The sequence below is a fragment of the Thunnus thynnus genome, chromosome 12 (genome assembly GCF_963924715.1).
Source record: "Thunnus thynnus chromosome 12, fThuThy2.1, whole genome shotgun sequence".
Taxonomy (NCBI): domain Eukaryota; kingdom Metazoa; phylum Chordata; class Actinopteri; order Scombriformes; family Scombridae; genus Thunnus; species Thunnus thynnus.
Window position 1 is genome coordinate 26338479 of NC_089528.1, and position 22673 is coordinate 26361151.

Sequence of the window (22673 nt, forward strand, 5' to 3'; positions counted from 1 at the left end):
TTGGCCATCAGAGCAGTGATGTCACACCTCTGACCTCCATTAACCTGTACTTTTCGCCGTGTGGCACCATGAGAGACACAGAGGAAGAGAAATCAGGGAGCTGTCTTTGATTTGAAGTGACAGTTGTGACTAAAAGTGTTCAAACCATCAGCCATCAGTTCACCTCAATTATATTAGTTTCACTTATATCGACGGGCTGGACACAGTAAATCTTTGTAACGCTTCTTGGTCTCTGAGTCATTTCCCTCTGATCTCTTTCTCTTTTCCTCTCCAGTCAAATATTCATGAGTAAAGGTCAGAGTGTCTGCTTTATTCTAATCTGCTGTCACTGGACACGTCTGTTAGTCAAGTGCTTATTAGCTTTGGCCTTTAGCTCTTTAAAGATCAGACTCCACCAGACCGACACTGATTCATTTTCACTGCTGAGATTTTCTCCTCTGCCTGCCACCAGACATTGTTCAGAGTCCTTTTGTTACAAAAGCTGTTGAAGTTCCTCCTGTTTTTCTGTAATATACAGCTAGTACAAGGTCATCACATAAATGAGGCTTTCAGATAGACCTTAGTCATCACAATTAGCCATTTCAAGAAACAATCCAAGAAGACTGTCAGTAGAGACTAAATGATGAAATGACATTTGTCGCCTTCTTTATTTGTTTGTCAATCCATAAATGGAGGCACCAGACAGAGTCATTAAAAGTCATCAAGTCTTCAAATGAAATCAACCTTGGGAGCATGGATGTGTTTTGCATATTTAATGGCTATCTGCTGGTTAGATTATATGATAAAGATTTCTGTTTATTTCTATGTGTGCAAAGTTGATATTTTGGCATGAAAAGGAAGGATAGCATGCATGTGTTCATCGCAAATGACACATTATTATTGATATTTTTGTATCTTTATCCTCTGGGAAACATGATTATCTACTGCAAATATTCTGGAAAAAATGTGCTGAAACAGTAAATAGATTAATCAATAAGATGATCAACAGAAAATTGATCACCAGCCATTGTAATAATTGATTAGGTATGTATCAAGCATGAATGCTAAACATTTGCTGGTTCCAGCTATTTTGCTCTGTTTTATATTACAAAAAAATGACTATCTTTGATTTTTAAACCGTTCGTGCCACAAAAAAATACAACTGTAATGGGATATTTTTCACAACTGTCTGAGCAGTTAATTGATCATCATTAATCATCAACCAAAGAAGAACAGGAAATCATTGTTAGTTGCACGCCTAATTCTTACATTACTTTATGCAAAAAGGATCAAATTTTGATGTAACAGAGATGCTAGTCAACTTCAACTTTATTTAAAGTTACTACAAGGAACTTTTAAGTGGTTATGAAACAGTCTCATGATGCTTCTATATGACCTACATAAGCAAAAGACACCATCAGCGAGAAGATTGGCTTTTTCTATATAGTTATTCTAAATGCCTGCCACCGGGTCAGATTCCCCATGAAATCAGACAAAATGATTTACAGCATGCAGACCAGAAGAGCCTGTGTTTACAGCTGATGATTTGCTTTTTCCAGCAAGTGAAACTAGGCTGGAGAGAAAAGATGTGTTTTCACCCTGTATTTGAATATTTCAACAGAGCCTGCCTTCCAAATACGCAGTGGAAGTTTATTCCAAAGAAAAGGAGCTCATTGGGCAAAAAGATTTTTTTGTTACATAGATGACCCATTAAATAACCTGCATAAAGAGAATATAAAGGGCATGATGGAGTATACGGAGTAATAAGACTGGAGATGTAAGAGGAAGACAATCCGGTTTAGGATTTGAAGGTCATGAGAAGGATTTTGATTGTATTGGTAGCCAATGCAAAGACCTCGGGACGGATGCGATACGATCAAAATCGAAAGATAAGCGATTATCAAATGATCCTCAGGAAACTACGAATACTGTATCCACTGCAAATTTTATGACAGTGTCGTGAAGATAGCTTAATCTGCAAGTGTTCGAGGTAATGAAGACAAAACTATTGAAGCTGCGCTGAGAGAATAAGTGAGGTTGGATCTTATGTAGTTTGAGTGCCAACAGCAACCTCCAGTTTTTAAGCGTTGTTTTCAGTCCCTCCACTGTTATTGTATATATATACAGAGGAGAATAGCTATAAACCTGAGGACATGACTTACTGCTTGTAATGTAGCTGGTGGACAGAATATTGCCTCAGTGCCGTTGAGAGACAGAGCAGAAAATTGTGTTGTCTTTCCAAAAGTCAAGTGGCGTTTAAGATGGGTTTTGGTGTTTTTGTTCTTTATAGAGCTCTCTGACACTTGCTCTGTGTGTGTGTGTGTGTGTGTGTGTGTGAGTGTGTGTGTGTGTGTGTGTGTGTGTGTGTGTGTGTGTGTGTGTTTGTATGTGTGTGTGTGTGTTTGTGTGTGTTTGTGTGTGTGCCCAGTGGGAAACCGGTCAGCAGCCTCCTCCTTCAGAATCTGTCCATCTGGTGTTTGAGCTCTGAGGCGTCGTTTTGGCCTGACAAAGCATTTCCTCTCTCTTACACACGCACACACAAACACACACACACACACACACACACACATGCGTACACACACACCACATGTCTTTTCAGCATCTGAAGCGTCATTACTATGTAGCAGCCCATTCGATCAACCCCGGTTTATCTACCTAGACAGACCTCTGTCAGCACGCCCCACATATAAAACAGGCAACATGTAATTTAAGCAGCGTGTATGCTCTCTCACACACACACACACACAAACACACACAAAGACACACACACTGTCATCCTCTCTCAGCGGTTGCCTCTTTGTCTGAACCCAGCAGACATCGTGAGCTTCTATAACCTTGAACATTGCCTCAAGAAGTCTGGAAATTTTTCAAAAATACTGCCAAAATGAGAGTTGGACCAATGTTTTGTTGGTGGTCACCCAGATGTCCTCCCTGGGCATTCCAGCGACTTTGAAATATGTTGTTGCAATCATCAACAGGCCCTTTTTTTTAAACTATTCTGCAAAGATTTATGTACACAGTGTGCAGCTTTATACATCATAAATGTCTAGAACATATTAATATATTGTATATCCTTGAGTGGTCCAACTGACGTCCTGGTCTGACCCAGACGGCTGTTAGATGTTTTGATAATCAATAAATGATATGTAGCCATATACACATAGCAAACATAGAGAAGTCTGTTACAGCAGGATTACAGGACATTTTTATAGAAAAACAGAGTCAATACTAACACGCTACAGTATTTTATTAGGATGAACAGAATATTTAACACTTTTAATCCCATTTTATGCACTTTGCTCCTGTTTCTACTGAAGTGCATTAGTATGGATGTGCAGTAGGCGAACTCAGGGGTGTGAAACAGCAGCTGACGATCCTCCTTTGAACTCTGTTAAGAACACATAGGCTCTTCTCATCAACAAAGGTGCACATTAATTTAAACAATAAGTTATTATTTTTTGGTGTGAGTTGGATCTTGATACAGTACAGGTATGGGAAGGGTTTCAATTATTTCTTACTATGAGATAGGGCATGTTTGAATATTTTGTTCTGTTTTGTCATCAATTTGTTGTTTTGCATTTCGGTATTGATCCCCCTTGACACACAAGTTAATTTGCAGGTGTTTAAAAGACGCGCAGAAGTAATGGTGTACTAACCATGTCATAGTAACAACTGTTGTGTTGCTTTGAAAACTGAAAGCGATTATTGTATTTGACTGCATTGATTGTTTTTGCATTTTCATTCTCATCTTTTTCATTTCATAAGTATCTCAGTGAGATATGAAAACACACAAATTCCTAATGCCACTGCAAGTCACAAAGCAATTTGTGTTATTTAAATTCTCCGGGAAAGTTCCTGAAGTGTGATTTATATCCCATTATAGCTTCAGAATGGATTTAAAGACGCTTGCTATGGTTCAATCAATTTTCTTCATTCTGCTTTCATAACAGAAAAGTGTGATTTCAGTTCAGAATGAAAGGTCAAGCAATGCAATTCATTTTTCAGCATCTACCAAAGCTTATTTCATCTCCTCCCAGACAGATGGAAATGTAATAAATCACTCATGTATGCTGCTTTCTCTCTCTCTCTCTCTCTCTCTCTCTCTCTATACAGGAGCTGGAGGTTGGTCTCCTCTCACCTCAGACAGGTATCAATGGTTGGAGGTCGACCTGGGTGAGCGGACCAAGATCACAGCTGTCGCAACGCAGGGTCGCTACGGCAGCTCTGATTGGCTGACGTCATACCTGCTGATGTTCAGCGACACGGGACACAATTGGAAACAGTACTGGCAGGAGGACAGTATAGGGGTGAGTCCATACTGGAGTTAACGGATCACCGTCCATCAAAACAGTGCAGTGTACAAACTGCATCACCACGGAGAAATATAAAGCTGTATACACCAGAGTAAACAATACCGTTAAAACAGTGTAAAAGTGAGGTCAATGTAATAATCAGCATCTAATAAATCACTGTCATTACAGTCACATTTCACTTTACTGTAATTAACAGCAGTTACATTATTTCTGTAACCCTCATCTCTTCATACAGCTGACTTTTGGTGTTTGCTCTTGCAACGACTCCATCTCCCCCCCTGGGATCAATAAACTTCATATCCTACCCTGTTTTAATTCATATGAAGTGATATAGTGTCGAGCAGTGCTTGTCTATGTGGCTTGATGTATTCTGTGCAGATAAACTCAGTCATCATGAGTATATCTCTTCATTTGTAATAGATGAACCTTTGAAGGAGCTCTGCTGACTGTGCAGACTTGTTGCCAAACACTTTAGCTGCTGATAATGGACAGAGAAGCAGTCAAGCAACACTTTGCTGGTTGAGACAAGGGGGATGTTGGCGAAGATTAAGGTCATATTTTTTGTCTATACTTCAATTTTCTTGTCTTTTATGTCAGTCTTTAGCTTTTGCTATTTGAAGAGATGTTAAACACATTGATTTCAGCTTTATCTGCCACTATCAGTGCCCTTTTTGACAGATGTTACACAAAAATAGGAGGTAAACAAGTGAGACATAGTTATCAAAATAATCTAAACTCAAGGTCCACACTTGCATGTTAGGAGCCTTCGATTGTATCTTCATCAGCAGACTTTGCATTCTTCTGAGCACTTTAAGAACTTGTTGTCCATGTTGGCTGAGAATGTGAGATTGGCAGATCATTCTTGACTTTGGAAAAAGCAGTTGGCAAAAAAAAAACAACCCTTCAACTCAAGGTCCACTTAGTCATTTGTTGTGGAGCTGTGACAGTTTTTATCTTTGATAATACAGCAAATATTAAAGATATTTTATTAAAAACATACTGTATTCGGCAATATATGTAGTTATTAGGTTTTATCAAAATTATAGATATGTAAAGATAGATATGTATATTAGCATAATTAAAAATCATGCATGTAAAACGGTTATTACAGAAGCCTTAAATTTAGGTTTACAACTTCCATTTTCACAAGTTTTATCTACTGACTCCTCAGACATGAACGCAAAATATTTGTGTTCACCTTCAACCTTTCGACAGGCAGCAAGCTCTTCAATCTCTTCACCTTAGAATGTAGCACCACAATTAGGCTAAAAGTTGACCACTTTTCAGGCCAAACCAAAGGCCATGAGAATAGTTTAAGTCTAACTGAAATTAAATTGCCTTTTTTATCTATTACAGCATACCTATCTGCTCTGTAAATCACTTGTCCTGTGTTCTTCTTTGAGAAAAAAATCACAAACCAAAAGGGAGAAAATTATATTTTAAATTCTTTGATTTCATGATTGTGCCTGCTAGTTTTACATTATTTTGGTTAAATACCGTTCCATCATCTATTTACATAGCTGGAGTCCTTATTTCCATACAGCAAATCAAATCTTTGCATAAAACAAAGCAGAGCAGACGGTCACACTGAGCCTGATAGCATCCTGCTACACAACACAACAACCTACATTAGCTTTCCTGCTAAAGTCTCCTTCTTAACTGACAAACATGAACACAAGTCCTGTCCTGCACCTTAGCTTGTTGAATGAGCCACCAAACAAACATTCACTGTGGAGAAGTGCACCGCTAGGGTCAGTTTGCAGGCTAAATAGCTAATAAGCTATCGTTAAACAGCATGAAAACATACCTGCAAATTTGTAACTTTGGTCTGGTTAGATACCGGTTTGGTCGTTGCTCTTCAAAATCCCTGGCAGCAACACACTGTCTGTCCATGACTTACAGCGACAGTAGTTTGTTTACTTTGACTCCGTTCGGTATGTTGTAGCACTGCTATCCTGCCAGCTGATGTCAATCAAACAAATCTTCGACATGGATAGCTGGCTGAGACCAGGAGCATTTCTGATATTTCTCCAAAGACCCTTTTTTCCCCATTCTAATTATACAAAACTATAATAAATATTTATTAATAACATTTAAAAATACATGTTGATATAAAAAAAATCACAAGAGGGATGATTAAATGTGATTTCAGTTGGATTTACTGTCATTTTCCCAGTGAGAAGAATCTAGGCTGAGCAGTCTTCTCCTCTCTGTAAACTAACATTTACTCTAAGTATGTTTTAAGCTACAGTACAGTTTTTCTAGGCCTATCTGTAGTAGATTGATTCTTGATGATCAGTTTAATAACAGTGGTTCTACATTAGTAGGGCATCACTATACTCTTTCCACCACCAATCGTGAGTAAAACATGGCAGATTCATGGCACACCTGAGCCCGGCTTTGAAAAAGCTCAGCCGGCATTTGTAAGATTGATTAATGAAAAAATCAGTCAGATGGACAGCAGAGGCAGTGAGGCATCGCATCCAAGACACAGCACCTCCCCTCAGTGTTTTCCCCTCGCACAAGTGTCATGTTAGACTTATATTTGTCCCACTGTGGTGACAGTACATTGTTCAACATACAGCCACTTGAATGCTAAGTAGTATTGATCTTGTCATCACAGTGAGCCAGTTCAAATATGTTTGAGTTTCTTACCTTTATGTCCTTGTGACCTTGTGAGTCTAATACCAAATCAAATAATGCAACAAACATGGAAAAAAAAGGAAATGTTTTCCCTCTGAAAGTATGGACGCTTACGAAGAGTGAATGCAGATTTGTTACAGTGCTGCAGAGAGGAGCTTTTGATTAGAAGTTCAGGCAAAGCAATTTCTTCATATGGAGAGAATCCAGCTAATCTCAGCACTGAGGTTCTTCTCTGAGAGCGCCAAGAACAGCTTCTCACAGCTTCTCACAGCTTCTCACGGCTTAAAACATGTTGATCTGACACTCTACAAAAACTGCAGTCACATTTCAAAGTGTTTCTGAACTTCTGTGTATTAGTCAGCTAGGCTTAGAGAGTCTGTCAGAGGAGAAAGTTGATGGCAGAGCTGTTAGATCAACCACTACTGGGCTGAAGACCAGAGAGACAATATAAGGTTTTCTCCTTTTCCTCTTTTTCTCTCAGTCCATCTTCTTTTTTTTCTATCTTTCGTCACAAGCCTGTGTGTTCATGGAGATATTGCGATCCATCTTTTATTTATTGTCTTTCTCCTCTTTATGTGTTTGTTTCCTCGCTGCTGGAGGGCTGAGGATGAGAAGCAAGCTCTTTTAACTTTTACTCCTCACATTTCCTTTCCCCTCTTTATTTCCTCCTCTCATTTTCTTTCTGCACTGCTTTTCTACCTCTTTCTTCTCACTATGTGATTTTCTTTCCACTTTTTTTGTTCGTCTGTCGTTTCCCTTTGATGCTCTTTCCTTTATCTCATCCCTTCTCTTTATTCCTTTCTCCTTTTCTGTCTTTTACATTCACAGTTAATCTCTCTCTCCATGTCTCTTTCACTCTCCCTCTCACTGCCTGTCAAAGGCGGCTGTTGAAGCATCTCCCTAAAAGTAAATGAGATTCTGTCCTCTCCTCAATGTCATTTGTTGAGTCGAAGGAGCTGCTAGTTGGCTCAGTGTTTGAGCAAACGACAAGCTCAGTGTCTTATTTTTTTGGTGTTTCACAGTAACTGTGTCACACAGCCACATATGCACAGATACAAAAACTAAAAACAACTTCTGTTTACCAACCAACAGTCAACGCTAGCTTCTTTTAACAATGGCCATAAACTTTCCCTATAATGGGAATTATTTCGTATCATGTAATCTAATTACAGGTGAAGCTGTCATTGTCTGTATATATAGCGTGCTTTGTGTTCACATGGATGTTTGCCTGACAAAGATAAATCAAACATTTTGGGAGCTTGCAAAATTCACTTTTTTGCTACGTCCTAATTTCCTTTGTATGCTGTTTTTGTCAGGCACCTGTACCTGTGCACCCTATCCACCTTATTTACCATGATACTTCTCAAACCCTTAACCAAGCAGTTTTAGTTGCCTAAACCTGATCATATCAGAAAGTGTCATATTAATCATTTTTCTGATTTTGGAAGACAGTAAACAATGTTGTTCTGCCTTTTTATGACAAAAGTTTTCAGTTTCATATGCCAAAACTGTCTCCTGGTAATTCTGTTTATATACTATTTAATTGTTTTCCCAGTTACTATGCTGTGTTGGCAAGCATAATCACTGACTGGATCCTGTTTTTTGAATGAATGGTGAGATGGCTGGTGGGTGTACAAGACGCAGGACTGTGGTTCCACAGACTTGGGTTCACATCCTGAGAAAAAAAGAAAAAGAGCTAATTTGTCACTGAACATTTCACTCATATGTTCAGTATCAACATTTTTGCAACTTGCCAAATGTGGGAATTAACAGCATTTTCTCATTATGTTGAAATAAATCGTAATTCAGCCAGCATTATGTTTCTAGTAATACGTATTTGCAGTTGCAATTTAGTCATATTTAAACATAATTTCTAGGAGAAAGGGTTGCACATGCATGCAAGCATGATATACTGGAGAAGAGTTTGCTGTGAAATTAGGCAATTTAGCTTCTAATGAGTTTTTTTTTTTTTTTTTTTTTAAATGTTTCTAACGTTAAAATGAGATAAAAGTCGTCAGCCCACAGGCAACTATGTAAACTGTCTACTTACAATTTAAACAAGAAAATTCACCAAAAGTGGCGTTACAAGGTTGTCATTCGACACTTTCCACCCCTTTCAATTAAAAACAATTATATGAGGAGATCCAACTCCACTCTCTTGTGATTACAGAAGAATTAATAAGTTAATTATGTGTCTAAGCTTTTATTCAGCAGCGGGAGAGCCACTTAACCTGCATGTCAACTTCAAGAAAGGGATGTAATTAGGATAGATTGCCAGATGGGAGAGATGAAAAGAGATACACAGATTCAGCCCAGAGTCAGAAGGAAGCAGACAATCAATTCTCTGTTCTTACTCCAAATTTTACAGGAAGATTTTTAGCACAAAGCAAGTTAATGAGCATAATCTCCACAGAGCCAGACCAGAAAAGGTGTTAAACTACAGTTAAAAGGGGTTCAAGTCTTTCATTCTCCATCTGTTCATCCAAAACAGCCTCTATGAATGCAGTGAACTGCACCTTCAGTACCACACATCGAAAAATAAAATCAACTCTTTTTTATTAAATTCTACTGACCTCAATACTGAAACCAAGTATCTATAGAGATGCTCTGCCACGGGAATCAAATCCTGTGATCAGAGGACGAATAGATCTGCAGGCAGGATGAAATGCACTTCATGAAGTGGATTAAATCATGAAGTTACATCATCAAGTATCAAGTATCCTTCACCTCTGATGTTATAAAAGCATTTATCTTCGATGTTTTGGTCATTGAGTCAGTATAGAAAAATCGTTGGACAAAGAATAAAGTATTTTAAAGACAAAAATCACTATTTGAATGTTTTGTACAAGTTGATATAATGTTGAAAAGTTACTGAATGTTAAACTTTTGAAATCTTCTCCAGACTCAATATGACCTTTTCTAAGTTTATAGTTGACATTTTCAGTTATGAATCACTTTCACCTCGCTGTATTATAAGGAAAGGTAGGAGTTCGATATATAATACTCGTCTAAGTCCACAAACAAACTGTATGATATGAGAACGGTTCTCTGTAGAGCTTCAGCTGCCTGGAATCAAAAGACACATCAAAAGTAGATTTTCTTTCAAAACGTCACTAAAACGAAAGCTGATGAATCATGCACAGATGTTACTTTTAGTTATTGCGGTTTTTGATCCTTTCTGATTATTTTTATTTTCTTATTGTTTCTTTCTTGACGATTTGGCTTTTGTTTTTACTGTATTGTCTACCTCTTCAAAGTTTTTTTTAACTTATTTTCAGATCTCAATATTTGACTTGTTTTGGCTTTTTCTTGTTTTATTGATCAGTGTGATTTAAAATGTACCGTCGCTGTTGTTGTGTGGACCCCAGGAAGACTAGCAACCACCTCCAAATAAAGAATAATTGTAAATCTTCTTTATTCTTTCAGTTTATGTGTTTGTTTTGTCATGGTAAAATGATTTGTTGTTTGGTGTAGGGGATTCAATTACCACTAAGCTTTATGGCTTTACCAGCTACTGACAGGCCACAACATACACTGAATGCTTTCTGTTGCCAACAACAAGGCATCTATCACAGTCTCAACAAAAACAGTTATGCCATCTGCAGCACGCCAATCTTTCCTCCTCTTCCTCTATCCTCTCTCCCAAGACCAGCCTGCTCGAAGTTTGGCAAACAATCAACACACAAAAAACAACTTTCGACTGTGATGATATAGCTTTCACAAAGAGCAGTATATTTGAGATGTATGATGTTGAATAGAAGAGTTCCCTTAATAAAGATGTTACAGACTGAAATCAAACAAATTGTGTCAATGTCTTTGGCTGTTATGCTATTTTATTATATTTTATTGCCAATACATGTTTTTAGTTGAAATTATTTATATTCAACAAACAGATTTAGTTGAACTAAATTGTCCAACACAGCTTTGGTTAGTTTTATATAAGGTATTTTGTTTTTCATTAATTTCAGAAATAGTTCTGAACTACCATGTTTACAGTATATGTGTGTTTATATGTGTTTCTGAGTTAGATAACAGTAAAGCAGATACTAAGTTAACATTTTTCCATTGTGTTTGTGTTTTTTTAGTCTTTTCCAGGTAACAGTAATGCAGACAGCGTGGTTCAGTACAAGCTGCAGCAGCCAGCGATCGCTCGTTTCCTCCGCCTCATTCCTCTGGACTGGAATCCCAGCGGGCGGATCGGGCTCCGACTGGAGACCTACGGATGTCCTTACAGTAAGTCCTGTCTTTTATGGGCCTGGACTGGACTCTCCAAGGCTGCCTTCCAGCCAGAAAGACCTGCCGAAATCTCTACTGTTCAGTAAGAGATACTAAATTTGCTGGGAGGGTTCAAAAATGCAAGTACATACAACTAAATAAATCTGTATATAACGTTTAATTTGGTTCAAAAGAAGAGAAAAGAAACATTCATTACGTATCACACTTCTTTTAGCCAGTTTAATTGTGTGTGATTTATCACTGATACAGACAAAGAGCAACAAACGCTCCCTGGCAGCCTTTTATTTTCATATTTTCAGATTTCACAATTGATTTACACTCTCACCTCTGTTACTAACAATGAAGTAACAACATGCATCTCACTGTTTCATTCACACACACATACAACATATTGTGTTAACAGTTTCCTTTGTTTCTCAGATTACACAACATATTGGCATTATCAGACCTGGCATCACCACAAGGAAACTGAACCAAGATGTATTGTTTAATTTATTCACATTACATAGTTTTCAAAGTCACACAGCAATTTTTTATCTGTACTCGCTCCATTGTGCTGAAAAAGAACAAATATCACTTGTCTTACTTTAGCCAATATCCAGAATATAACAAATCTGTCACTGCTACTTCAGTCATAAGATACATTTTAAAAGGGTTACTTTTATCTCCTAAGGGTTTAGGATGAGCATGACATCTTTGCTAAGTATGACTCCTCCTCATCTTCTTCGGGACTCAGTTGAACTTTCAGTATGAGGTAAAATCGTGCAGTCGGCATATTCTGCTAAAAGAGCAGGTGTTTGTCATATTTGTACTCCCAGCGGTAGTTTCCCTGCTGTGTCTCTGCCCTGATCCTGCCCACATGGCAGCAGTTATTGGTTATTGTGCCTCATCAAAACACGACATAGTCATGAATATCAAAAAACATCTTCACACATTTGCATAGATGCTCAAATACGTTTATCCAACAATGTATATGCATGTGTAAACATGATTTCCATATGCACTGTCCTATGTTTGGAATTCAACCCACAGCTGGTAGTGACTATATTATTTCTGGCGCTTACATTTCCCTTTCATCTGAGAAGCTGCAGTCAGATAGGAAGCTTTGAAAATAAAATAAGTACATTTGCTTTGAACAGCTACTACACTGAAACAGTGTAACACTGGAGTCCAAAGCCATGCTAGTAGATCTGTTAGGCTGTACTTGGGAACAGTTGAGGCTGATGGGAAAGTTTTTTGTTTTGTAAGTATTTAGCCATAAACCAACCTATTGGGCAAATCAAAACTTTGATCAGAAGATGAGGTTAGATAGAAGTGAAGATGTTAATTGATCACTCAAAGTTTTACACTTTATCCTGAAGGGGATATGAATTTGTGTATCAAATTTCATGGCAGTCCATCTGATTGTTATTGAAACATGTCACTAAATGTAAAACAACAAATGTGAACCTCATGGTGGCACTGGAGGAACAGTCAGGGGATCTCCAAAGACCTTAGGATAAATCCTCTGGCAACCATGACTGTGCCAATCCAGTTTTGTGTCAATCCATCCAGTAGATGTTGAGATATTTCACTGGAAAAGTGAAAACTTTGACCTACTGGTGGTGCTAGAGGAGAGAATTGGGGAATCATGACCCTCTTTCACACATAGCTCCAAGTAAATTACTGGCATAACCTTTCAGGCACCGCTTGTGATTTTCACTATTCACACATGGAGCTACATTCAGGAATATTTCCGTCTTGCGCCTTTTCACACATGCCATGGCAATGCCGGAATAGATGTGGCGAGGAATAGTCCAACAGATCGCGGTAATGCAACACTTATGGATGCCAGCCGCCATATAACTGAACAGAAGAAGGCAAAACTCATTAAACTCAGATCAAACTTTCAAACCAGGCAGTCCTGATCAAATATGAGTCAAGATTATGTTACTGTATTGCCTATTTCTCAAATGTTTCCAGAAACATATTTAGCGCGGCCACCATATTGAAAGTAGACGAGCCAAAACCAAGCACCACCCAACTCACTGTACGTCACCCACGCGTCAAATCTTGTGATTGGTTCACTCGTTCCACGTGAAAGCGTCCTTTGCCAGACGGAGGTAACCCTTTGCGTGCCCTTCCCTACAATGTTACTGCTTTCATTTTTCCTAAAATGTTACTCGGTCTTTGAGGAGGGAAACTGGCGGTACAGATTTCCCTGAATATCAATCCCATATGCTCCCATTCACACATGACCCCATGCAGGAAATGTTCCTGAACATTTCAGGGATAGACTGCATGTGTGAGAAGGGATATGGATAGCTGATTTCATGAAAAATCTATCCAATACTTGTCAAGATGTTTCGCTAAAAGCTAAAAAACACCTGCTGGTGGTACTTGAGGAGAAGTTAGGAGATCACCAAAGTTAGTAGGATTTATCCTCTGATAACTATGAGTGTCTCTACAATATTTCATGGCAATCCATCAAATAGTTGTTGGAATGTTTCACTCTGGACCAAAGAGGCAACAGACTTACAGAGTGACATTGCCACCCTTAGAGCCACTTGGTTTGTCACAGTGATCATCACCTTAACACCCACTCTGTATCTAAATTACTTTCTTACCTCTGTATTGAAATCCAGAATATCCTCTCATCAGTTATTCATGATATTAGTTCACCAAGTGGAAAGATGATTTATGATAAAACCCATTGAGTGTCCCTTAAAACGGTGTATGCTGCTGTTCCCTCTGAGAGAAGGTGGATTAGAAGAAACATTTAAAAGATGGATTTTGATAAATAGCCGTAGCGGTTTGGAAATATTCACAAGTTGTTTAAGGACACAGTAGATATATGAGTGTAATATGTATATCAGCCAGTGTGACGGCTGGATAAGACTTGTGGTGTTTCTTGTGGAAAACTAATGTAGCATGCACAGCTGCATCCTGCGTGGAAAAACAAATGTAATATAGTGAAGGGAGGTGAAATATAGCTGTTAGTAGCAAACTGTTTACCACAGTGTGAAAAATGCATCACATCTCAAAGCATCGTGTTGTTCAGTTATTGTGGCAATACAAGAGAAATTCAAATGGCCATGTTTTCTTTTGCTGTCACCATATGATGAATAAAGAAAACAACCACTGGTGTTCACACAAGGTATCTAAGAAAGAACAAAATTACAACAAATGAATATTAATGACATGACATATATGACATACATGAGATATTAAGTTACAAAGGCCCAAGAGGGAGGAAAATATTCTGAAATCATCATCTCACATTTTGTGAGATCTTGTAAAAGTTTTGTCAACAGTACAATTGACACTTTTTTTTTTAAAACCACAGATTAAATGTTAGTGTGAGGACAGTTTGAGCCAAAATAAACTTTTGTGGTGAGTTAACATTTGTGGAGATTATGGTTTGATTCTGAATGATTTGAGCCAGAAGTGTTGTTGTCGCTGCAAATAATTTTTTGGAATAACATTCTTTTTGGAGAAAGCAATGCGAGCAAATGCAAAAATAGGCTTTTTAAAAATTCTGGTTCAGTAATTTGTAGCTTTGCAAGTTAAAAGATAAAAAGGTTCACAACTTTTTCAAGTCTGTGTTAAATCAATACTCATATGCGCATATTTACATTTCAAAGTTTTATCGGTCGTCTTTTCCATTATGACTGAAAAACACAGTCTTTATTCTGTGTAAAAATGCTGAAGTGTGTATCTTCAAAAGCTAGTCTTTAGTAGCGAATTCCCTCTTTGTGTTTGCACAGTGTTACCTTGGTGGGCTGCAGTGGAGGGATGGAAACACAAGAGGAAATTTCAGTGTATAGATGGATATGTCAGTATGTTTTATAGAGTATATAGAGTAGTTTTTTAGCCTTACGTTCAGAGGATGACTCAGTGCTCTGGAGCTTCATGTTGCTGTTCTACAATCAGCAAGAAATTCACAGTACAATGCAATAAGTTGTGCAAGCAAAGTGGTTGTGTGATTGTGTGAGGCTTTGGTTTAAGGGAGTAGAAGACTTGCCAAGTTCATTAAAAAGCATTCAGTCAGAGAAATTAGTCGTACTGCTGATAGGAAATTGATGCTGAACTCGGCAGTTACTCTTTTAAACAATTCAGTATTTGCAGTCTATTCTTCACTGCTTGCTGTACATCCACCACACTCCACATACACACTGTTAACCTCCCCTCACCCTCACCCTCACCCTCACCTCAGCCCAGACCCACAGTGAGCAACATGCGCTAATGTGGAATTTATTGATGGAGAGTGATAAACAGAATACAGATTCCACTCACTGTCTGTCTGTCTCTCTGCTGCAACCACAATATCACAATAACGGGCAGAACATGTTGGGACATGATTGACAGACTTATGTACTTATTAATATTCAACAAGATAGTAACACAAGATCAAACACAAACATCTCTACCTGGTCAGGTTGTATATGATTATGATGGAGCTGTTGGTCTTGGTTAAAATGCCCAACTTAAGGACAGTATACCTGCACTGTTTAACGCTGAAAGTCCATTCTGAGTAAACATTTCATTGGTATTTGATTGCAGAATCCTGACTGATGTCTCTTTTTTTTTGTTTTCAGCCTCTGATGTGGTGAGTTTGGACGGCAGCAGCAGCAGCAGTCTGGTGTTCAGGTTGAGTCCCAAACCGAAGCGCACGTCCAGAGAGGTCGTCTCTCTGAAGTTTAAAACCCTGAGGAATTCTGGGATACTGCTGCATGCAGAGGGGCATGGAGGACTCAGCCTCAGTCTGGAGTTGGAGAGAGGAAAGCTACTGCTGCTGATCAGACAAGGTACAGTACAACACCCCACTTACTCTTAATCTACTTTATTGGAGTATAACACATATATCTACAGAAATGCTAGCATCATATTTACAGAGAAATAGAGGGAATTATATGCAGCTAACCCAGTCCTCAGAATTTTTTCCCCAAATTTTCTCATGAGGTCACAACAAAACAGTCCAAATTCTCCTGCATCTGCTCCACAACCTACTCACTTGTCCCTAAGGCTGTGACTTACCTTTCCTACCAACTGCCAGTAAAAATGTATTCACGTGTTTTTGAGACGTCCTCAAAACTAACAAAGAAATACGACTGAAAACACAAGAATCTAATATTAATGGATTTGTGGTTACTCTGTATCATTGGTACTCAAATGATACAGAGTCTTAGAGGTGCACCTTTATAAATTACCACTCCATCAAAGGTCCAGTAAAGGTGCATTTCATGATGATATTTCAGTACAAAAACTCCAGAACTACATACATTAATGGCATTTCTGTATTAATGGGAGATGTGACACTGTTGTTGTGTAACCAGGTCCTTAAACTTGAGCATAAAATGGTGCAATCATTAATGAGTCTGCTGCGGTTTGAGTTCTTCACCGTATTCTTTGCTGAAAATGTTTGATTTTACAATTATTCTGCTCGACTCTTCATATCACGACTTCAACTGGTTCAGTTTTGTGGTTCTTCTTCATGTTTAGAGGACAGTGTTGTTCAAAGCAGCCATGTTTGGTGTCATAGTGGCGTTTTGCGTCCCCACTCTTCATTATGGCCCCTGTTTCATTGCAAATCAAGAGTAATAGTCTCATACTTCCCTCGGGCAAAATTAACGCACATTTCCTGGTCAAGTCATCCTTAAATGCATTTTTTTTAACCTTAATAACTGTGACGACTGTTGGGCGGCTGAATAATGACAGCTGAGGTGATGTGTCACTCAAAAGTGGTCCAGGTCAGGTTGCGGTTAAATTCTGTTCTTGGTCCGTACTTAATTGTTATTTAGTCCTGATGGGGACCAAAGTCTACCTATTGAGTATGTATGCACTGTACACACTGGTATTTCCTGCAAAAACAAAAATGTATCAGGTAAACACTTTTCCTCTAACAAGGGACATGATGTTTCAGTTCGTATTATCCTGCAGATATTTCTCCTTTTTTCTAGTCAGCTTAAACAAACAGTGAGGAGACCTTTTTTTCAGTAAATCACTTTATGGTCTTGTTGGTACAGCACATTTGTATAAAGGTCGAGGACAATATAAACCTCTCAAATAACTTTAGATTGGTTTTGGTTGGGTGAGATGGCCGACACGCACGCTGCCACCTGATTGGGTTAAATCTTGGCTCACGCTCTGCTGCTGCATCTCCGTCTAGTTACAGCCATGATGGATGGTAACCGTTCACTGTAGCATGTGTTAGGGCTGGACTCAAGACTTGATGCATGGTTTAGAGTCTGTACAGAGTTTTATTTGTGTGTGTGTGTGTGTGTGTGTGTGTGTGTTTGTGTGTGTGTGTGTGTGTGAACGGGGTTAAACCAGGGGTTGTCAGGCTGCCATGCTGAATCATCACCATATGGCTCACCGCTCATCAGGAATCCCATGTGGCCGCTTCATACATCCTCTATCTCTTTCCCTCCTCTACATATTTCACATCTCCCAAAACTTCCCATCCCTCTTTCTTTTCATCTTTCCTCCCGTCCACCTCTCTGTCATCTGTTTCTCATAAATGTTTTTCCAACCCTGCTTCCGTCAGCGTGTTTACATGCGCTTAAGTAACCAGGTTATTTAGAGAAACCAGGTTACGCGGATGATCAGGGAATGCGATTACATGCACCGTATTGACCTGGTTTCTGTAAATCCTTGTGTACATGCAGCAGATCAGAAACCACATTTCTCCTCTACCTCAGCCTTTTCTTCAAGGCGCGGCTTTCTTATTTTAACTGTATTACGGATAGAAGACGCTGCTGACAGACAGACAGACAAGACACAGAATGAAAGTAGATGAATTAAACAAATTAAGCAAAGTTCTACTTTTTGTTAGTTTAGTTTAGGTAGATGGAATTATTTTAAATATGAGGATCACTCCGTGTAAAGGTCTCTCCTTACATTCAGCCTCTCCATGCTGTGCTTTCCATCTGCAATCTTTCATTAATGCACATGTGATTAGAAACCCAGTTACACATCCACATGGCAAAGTAATCTGAATTCTCCAGGACAAATCTACCTGGGGAAATCTGAAAAAAAAAGCCTACTGGAGAAAGCGTATTATAACCCGGTTACTAAGTAGGTTAACCTCAGTGGGTTACTGCTTGTCTTCCATCATCCATCCCTCTCTCATACGTCTATTTAACCCTTTACCTATCTGCCATCAACCTCCTTCTGTCCCTCCTCTTTTCTCCTCTTGCAGAATGTAAACTTGCAAATTTGCATCACTGAAGAAGAGATGACAGTATAAATGTCTATGTTATGTCCCTTTAAGGGTAATATGTCCTTAAAGGATATGGCTGACAATTTTCTATTTCTTATTCTATTCTTCTTATTGTCAACAAATCTCATGTGCAGAGCCAAACCAACAATAAATTGATCTACTGTTTGTATCTGAAGCCTTGACTTCTTCTTAACTTTAGTACAAAGTCATGAGGTTGTGATATGTAGCACAACAAGCTAACAAAGTACTGAAAACCATGTTCCTGCACATGCTCAGTGGCATCTGCCTTACACAGAACTACTCTCTGGAGGCTAAAAATCATGATCACTGGTACTAGTCTATGGAGCCATTTCTAACTAACGTGCCCAGACTTATCATAATGAAGGAACATGTGATCCAGTGCAGCATTGACATGATTTTAATAGTTTTTGGACATCAATGGAGGTCTACGGCACAGAGGAATAAGATATATCAGACTTTGGATACACGCACAATACTTGTAAGTAGGATTGTTAGTTTGGCTCTGAACATGAGCTTCGTTAACAATAAGAAAAACATAGAAAATCACCAGCCTTATCCTTTAACACTGAGTCCATGTAAAGAACCAGTGTATAACCTTAAAAAGGGAACCGAGACATCTAAGGAACATCTGTATCACTGTAAAAAAGTGGATAAGACAGACTGTGTCTTCTTCTAAAAAACATTTAATCAAAGTGACAACTGTTCCTCCTTAAATAGACTCTGTGTCATCTTATAGGAATATAGTTCCACCTTAAAGACAATGTCATCTTAAATAAAGATTGTGTCGCCATAAAGAGACACTGCAGCTCAGAGAGAGGAAATTAAAGCCATCCATTGAAATGAGAGGAGAGATTGGGAGCAGCTCTGCTTCTGCTGCGACAGACCAACTCTGAAAAACAACAAGCGGTCTTTCTTCTTCTTCTCTTTCATCTTCGTCTCTGTTTCTGCCCCCTCTCTACTCCTCTGTTTCCTTGCGTGATTCTTTGCATTTTTTTGTTTTCTGTTGTAATTGCGTTTGTTTGTCTTGGTTTGTCTCCCGAGATCTCCCAATCCTTTATTTTCACATATCAGAAGAGACCATTTGCTTTTTTTTTCCAGCTGCACCCTCTTCATTTTTCTGTCTCCTCTCTTTTTCTATTTCTCTCCTCTCCTGACAAACACACACACACACACACACACACACACACACACACACACATACGCATTTAATATTCCCCCCAACCATCTTTTCTGTTTTCCTCTTTCTTCATTGTTATGTATCTCAGTCTTTTGAATATGCCTCTTATGTTTTTTTTCAAAGGCAGCCATGAGCCTTTTTTCAATTCATCGTCCTTCAACTTTCTGCCTCATATTTTCTTTATTTATTTCCCCCCCCCCACCCACCCACCCACCACAACCTCTCTCTTTTCTCTCTCTTTTTTGTAAGAGTTCACCAGTTGTGTAATTTAGGTCATCTGTTGTGTGTATTGACCCTGAACTCACGCATGGTCTGCTGTGCTGTGCTAACACTAACACATCCAGGTCTGACCCTCAGCTTTATGAGGCAACTCTCAGTAACAGCCTGCACAGAAACAGCAACACAATGTTGGATAACAGGGGAACAAAAGCACTAATAGATGATGGTAGAGTAGTTTTTAGTCAATGTTGAATCCATGTGCGGTTCAGCTTTGTCTTGTACTGTAAACGTGAGCGTAAGTTGAATTTGAAGTCTTACACTGCTCCCACCACGCTCACTTTTCTCATGAAAGTGTTTTTTTATTTTCTGCATCAGGGATATTTTGAACACTGATTTGTGTCACTGTTTGTGGTTTTGTCATTTGTCCACCATCTCTTTTTTTCAGGTGTTTTCAGACAGTGAGAGGTCACTGCTGTGGTTCTCGCCCGACAACATCTATGTTCTGTCTTTTGAATCGACAGCAGGGCACAACCTTGCCAAGGCTCCCAGCCACTTTCAGTCCTAACAACCTGATGCTATTCACCTACGACTGTCTCATCTTGTCGCTAAAAAGAACAGATTGTAACTTAAAATAATGGAAATGTCTAGTGGTATGACATGATTAATATAGTAAGTTTTGATAAACACTATCATAAACATTTTTTATCAGCCCAGACCGGTAATTACATTGAGAATGATGCTCAAGGAGCGTTTTTCTTCATTGATCTGTATGTTTATAATTCAAGGAACTCAAATACCTGTAAAATCAGCTCCTGTTTCATTTCCCTCGGTGTGGTTTCTGTGGTTGTCATGGTCACTCGGTGACAGCAAACTGAAAAACTAATTTCAACGTGATTGGTATGGGAGTTGTTGTGATTCTTGTGAGTATATTTGGTAAAGATTTCAAAAGGGCAATTCATTTGTATTCAGATCATATAATGTGTCTTTATTACAGAAATTTGCCCATTTTCAACACAACTGCCTGCATGAAAAGCCTCAATGCTTCAAGAAAACCACATTTTCCCTTTACTAACATGCAGAAAGAGTTGTTACCTCAGAGCCATGAAATACTAGACAGGTCATAAGCCACAATCAGCTACGTTGCTGCACTGCAGGGCTCTAATCAGTGGATGTCTGATATGAGATGATTACTGGTTGATCATATTGTGATGCTGCCTTGGCAGCTAAACACGTTGGGAAATCACACACTGCATATCAAATACTCCAACATAAAAGACCAGTAGATGTCACATTTGAAATACGGGTTTAAAATACTAAATAAAAAACAAAAAGTGGATTATAAAACTTACAGTAAAAACTTAAAACATAATGTACCATGGCCTTTTTTTGGCTTTAAAGTGGCAACAGTATGCAGGTAGATACAGAGGTATTATCACTTGTATGTAGAAAACCCAGAGTTTACATTATCCATGTCAAAATCTCCATATGCCTCGATACTCAGTGGCTTTTATTAAGTACATAATGATTTGGGGATTAATAGAAATCAGACCAGATACAATGAAGTGAAACTGTCTTGAGGACATGTCTAGAATGATAAAATAAAACAACAAAAAAAAAGACTTCAGCACCAACTGTGATGTTGAGACAAGCACATACTGTACAGTTTGATCCCCTTTGACAAGAACAACAAATGCTGGATTCATTAGCAGTTTGAGTTTGTTTTGAGCTTTATTTTTCAAAGCTTATTGTGAGCATTCTTGCTTATTCAGCACCTGCCTGCCTGTACGATGAAACCAGTACAACCAAAATCTGCTTCTGTTTGCCTCTTTACAGCTCTTCCAAGAGTTTAGTGTCAAATTAAATCACATTTAAAAATAAAAACAGGCCTTGGTGAAAATGAAAAAGACAATATCAGGAACAATGTCACTGACATCAGACAGGAATCTTTGTCTTCTCTCATTTCTTTTTAACAAACCATTGAATTCGATTGAGAGAATGTCATTTTACGGTATGCTTTGCAATATCATCAGACATCAGTAAAAACACCTCCTAAACCTGAGTGGTCAAAACCCCACTGGGCTGCTCTGTCTTTGCATTTGAATTTTTGGAAGTGGAAAAAAAACATGCCGCTATTCTGGGAATGTCAAATTTCTCCCAAATGTCACATGTCACAATCCGCACACACACACTCTCCTGACTCCACACCATCCATATACAGACTGAAACTTCACGTACAAAAGAGACAGAGATGAAAAGAAAGACAGATGGTCCCCTATATTAATAACAATAAAGGATTTTTCTATTTGTTTGCCCTCTGATCTCTCATATTGATTCCTGCTTTCTCTGCCCTCTCATTTACACAGTAATCAAATCGTCCATCCAATAAAATACTCAATCCTATTCTCCTCTCTCTTTCTTCTCAACCTCCCACCAGGTAATAATTATTCCTTTAATCAATGCCAATGAAATGATCTTATTCGTTTTTAAGTCGCGCTATCCTTCCTCTAATATTGATTGCACCATCTCTTTCCATTCGTCTAGACTGTAATCAAATAATTCACAATAAATGTGTTGACAGGACAGACTCCCTCTGTATCATGTAGGCCCACATGCAAACTTTCTCTCTCTGGATGAAGTTGTTTTTCTCATTCATCTCACCAAATGAGCTGAAACATCAAAGACACATTTGTCCATCAAGTCCATCCTCCTCCTCTCTGTCTCAGTTTCTCTCTCTCTGAAGTTGAAATTGTCTCTCCCTAAAGAATATCTAATACATTTTTAATGACTGACTGTATTCAGCTCTTTCTAGAGTTCCTTCTCTCAGCAGAAACACAAAGTTTCTCTCCCAGTACTTTGGGGGTGGATCCATTTATTTGGACCGTCT

The 22673-nt window shown here is 38.6% G+C and overlaps 1 protein-coding gene across 3 annotated transcripts in view; it reads left to right on the top strand.

Moving 5' to 3' along the window:
* The window catches only part of LOC137194591 (contactin-associated protein-like 4), a 134543-nt gene that overhangs the window by 41630 nt on the left and 70240 nt on the right, over nucleotides 1–22673 (top strand). For all 3 annotated transcript variants that reach the window (XR_010930987.1, XM_067606640.1, XM_067606639.1), the window contains exons 3-5: nucleotides 4093–4286; nucleotides 11021–11168; nucleotides 15749–15958. Coding sequence is in view for 2 of the 3 variants with exons in the window: in XM_067606640.1 (XP_067462741.1) it covers nucleotides 4093–4286; nucleotides 11021–11168; nucleotides 15749–15958 (552 nt within the window). In the remaining variant the exon portion in view is untranslated. The remainder of the gene's footprint in view (nucleotides 1–4092; nucleotides 4287–11020; nucleotides 11169–15748; nucleotides 15959–22673) is intronic.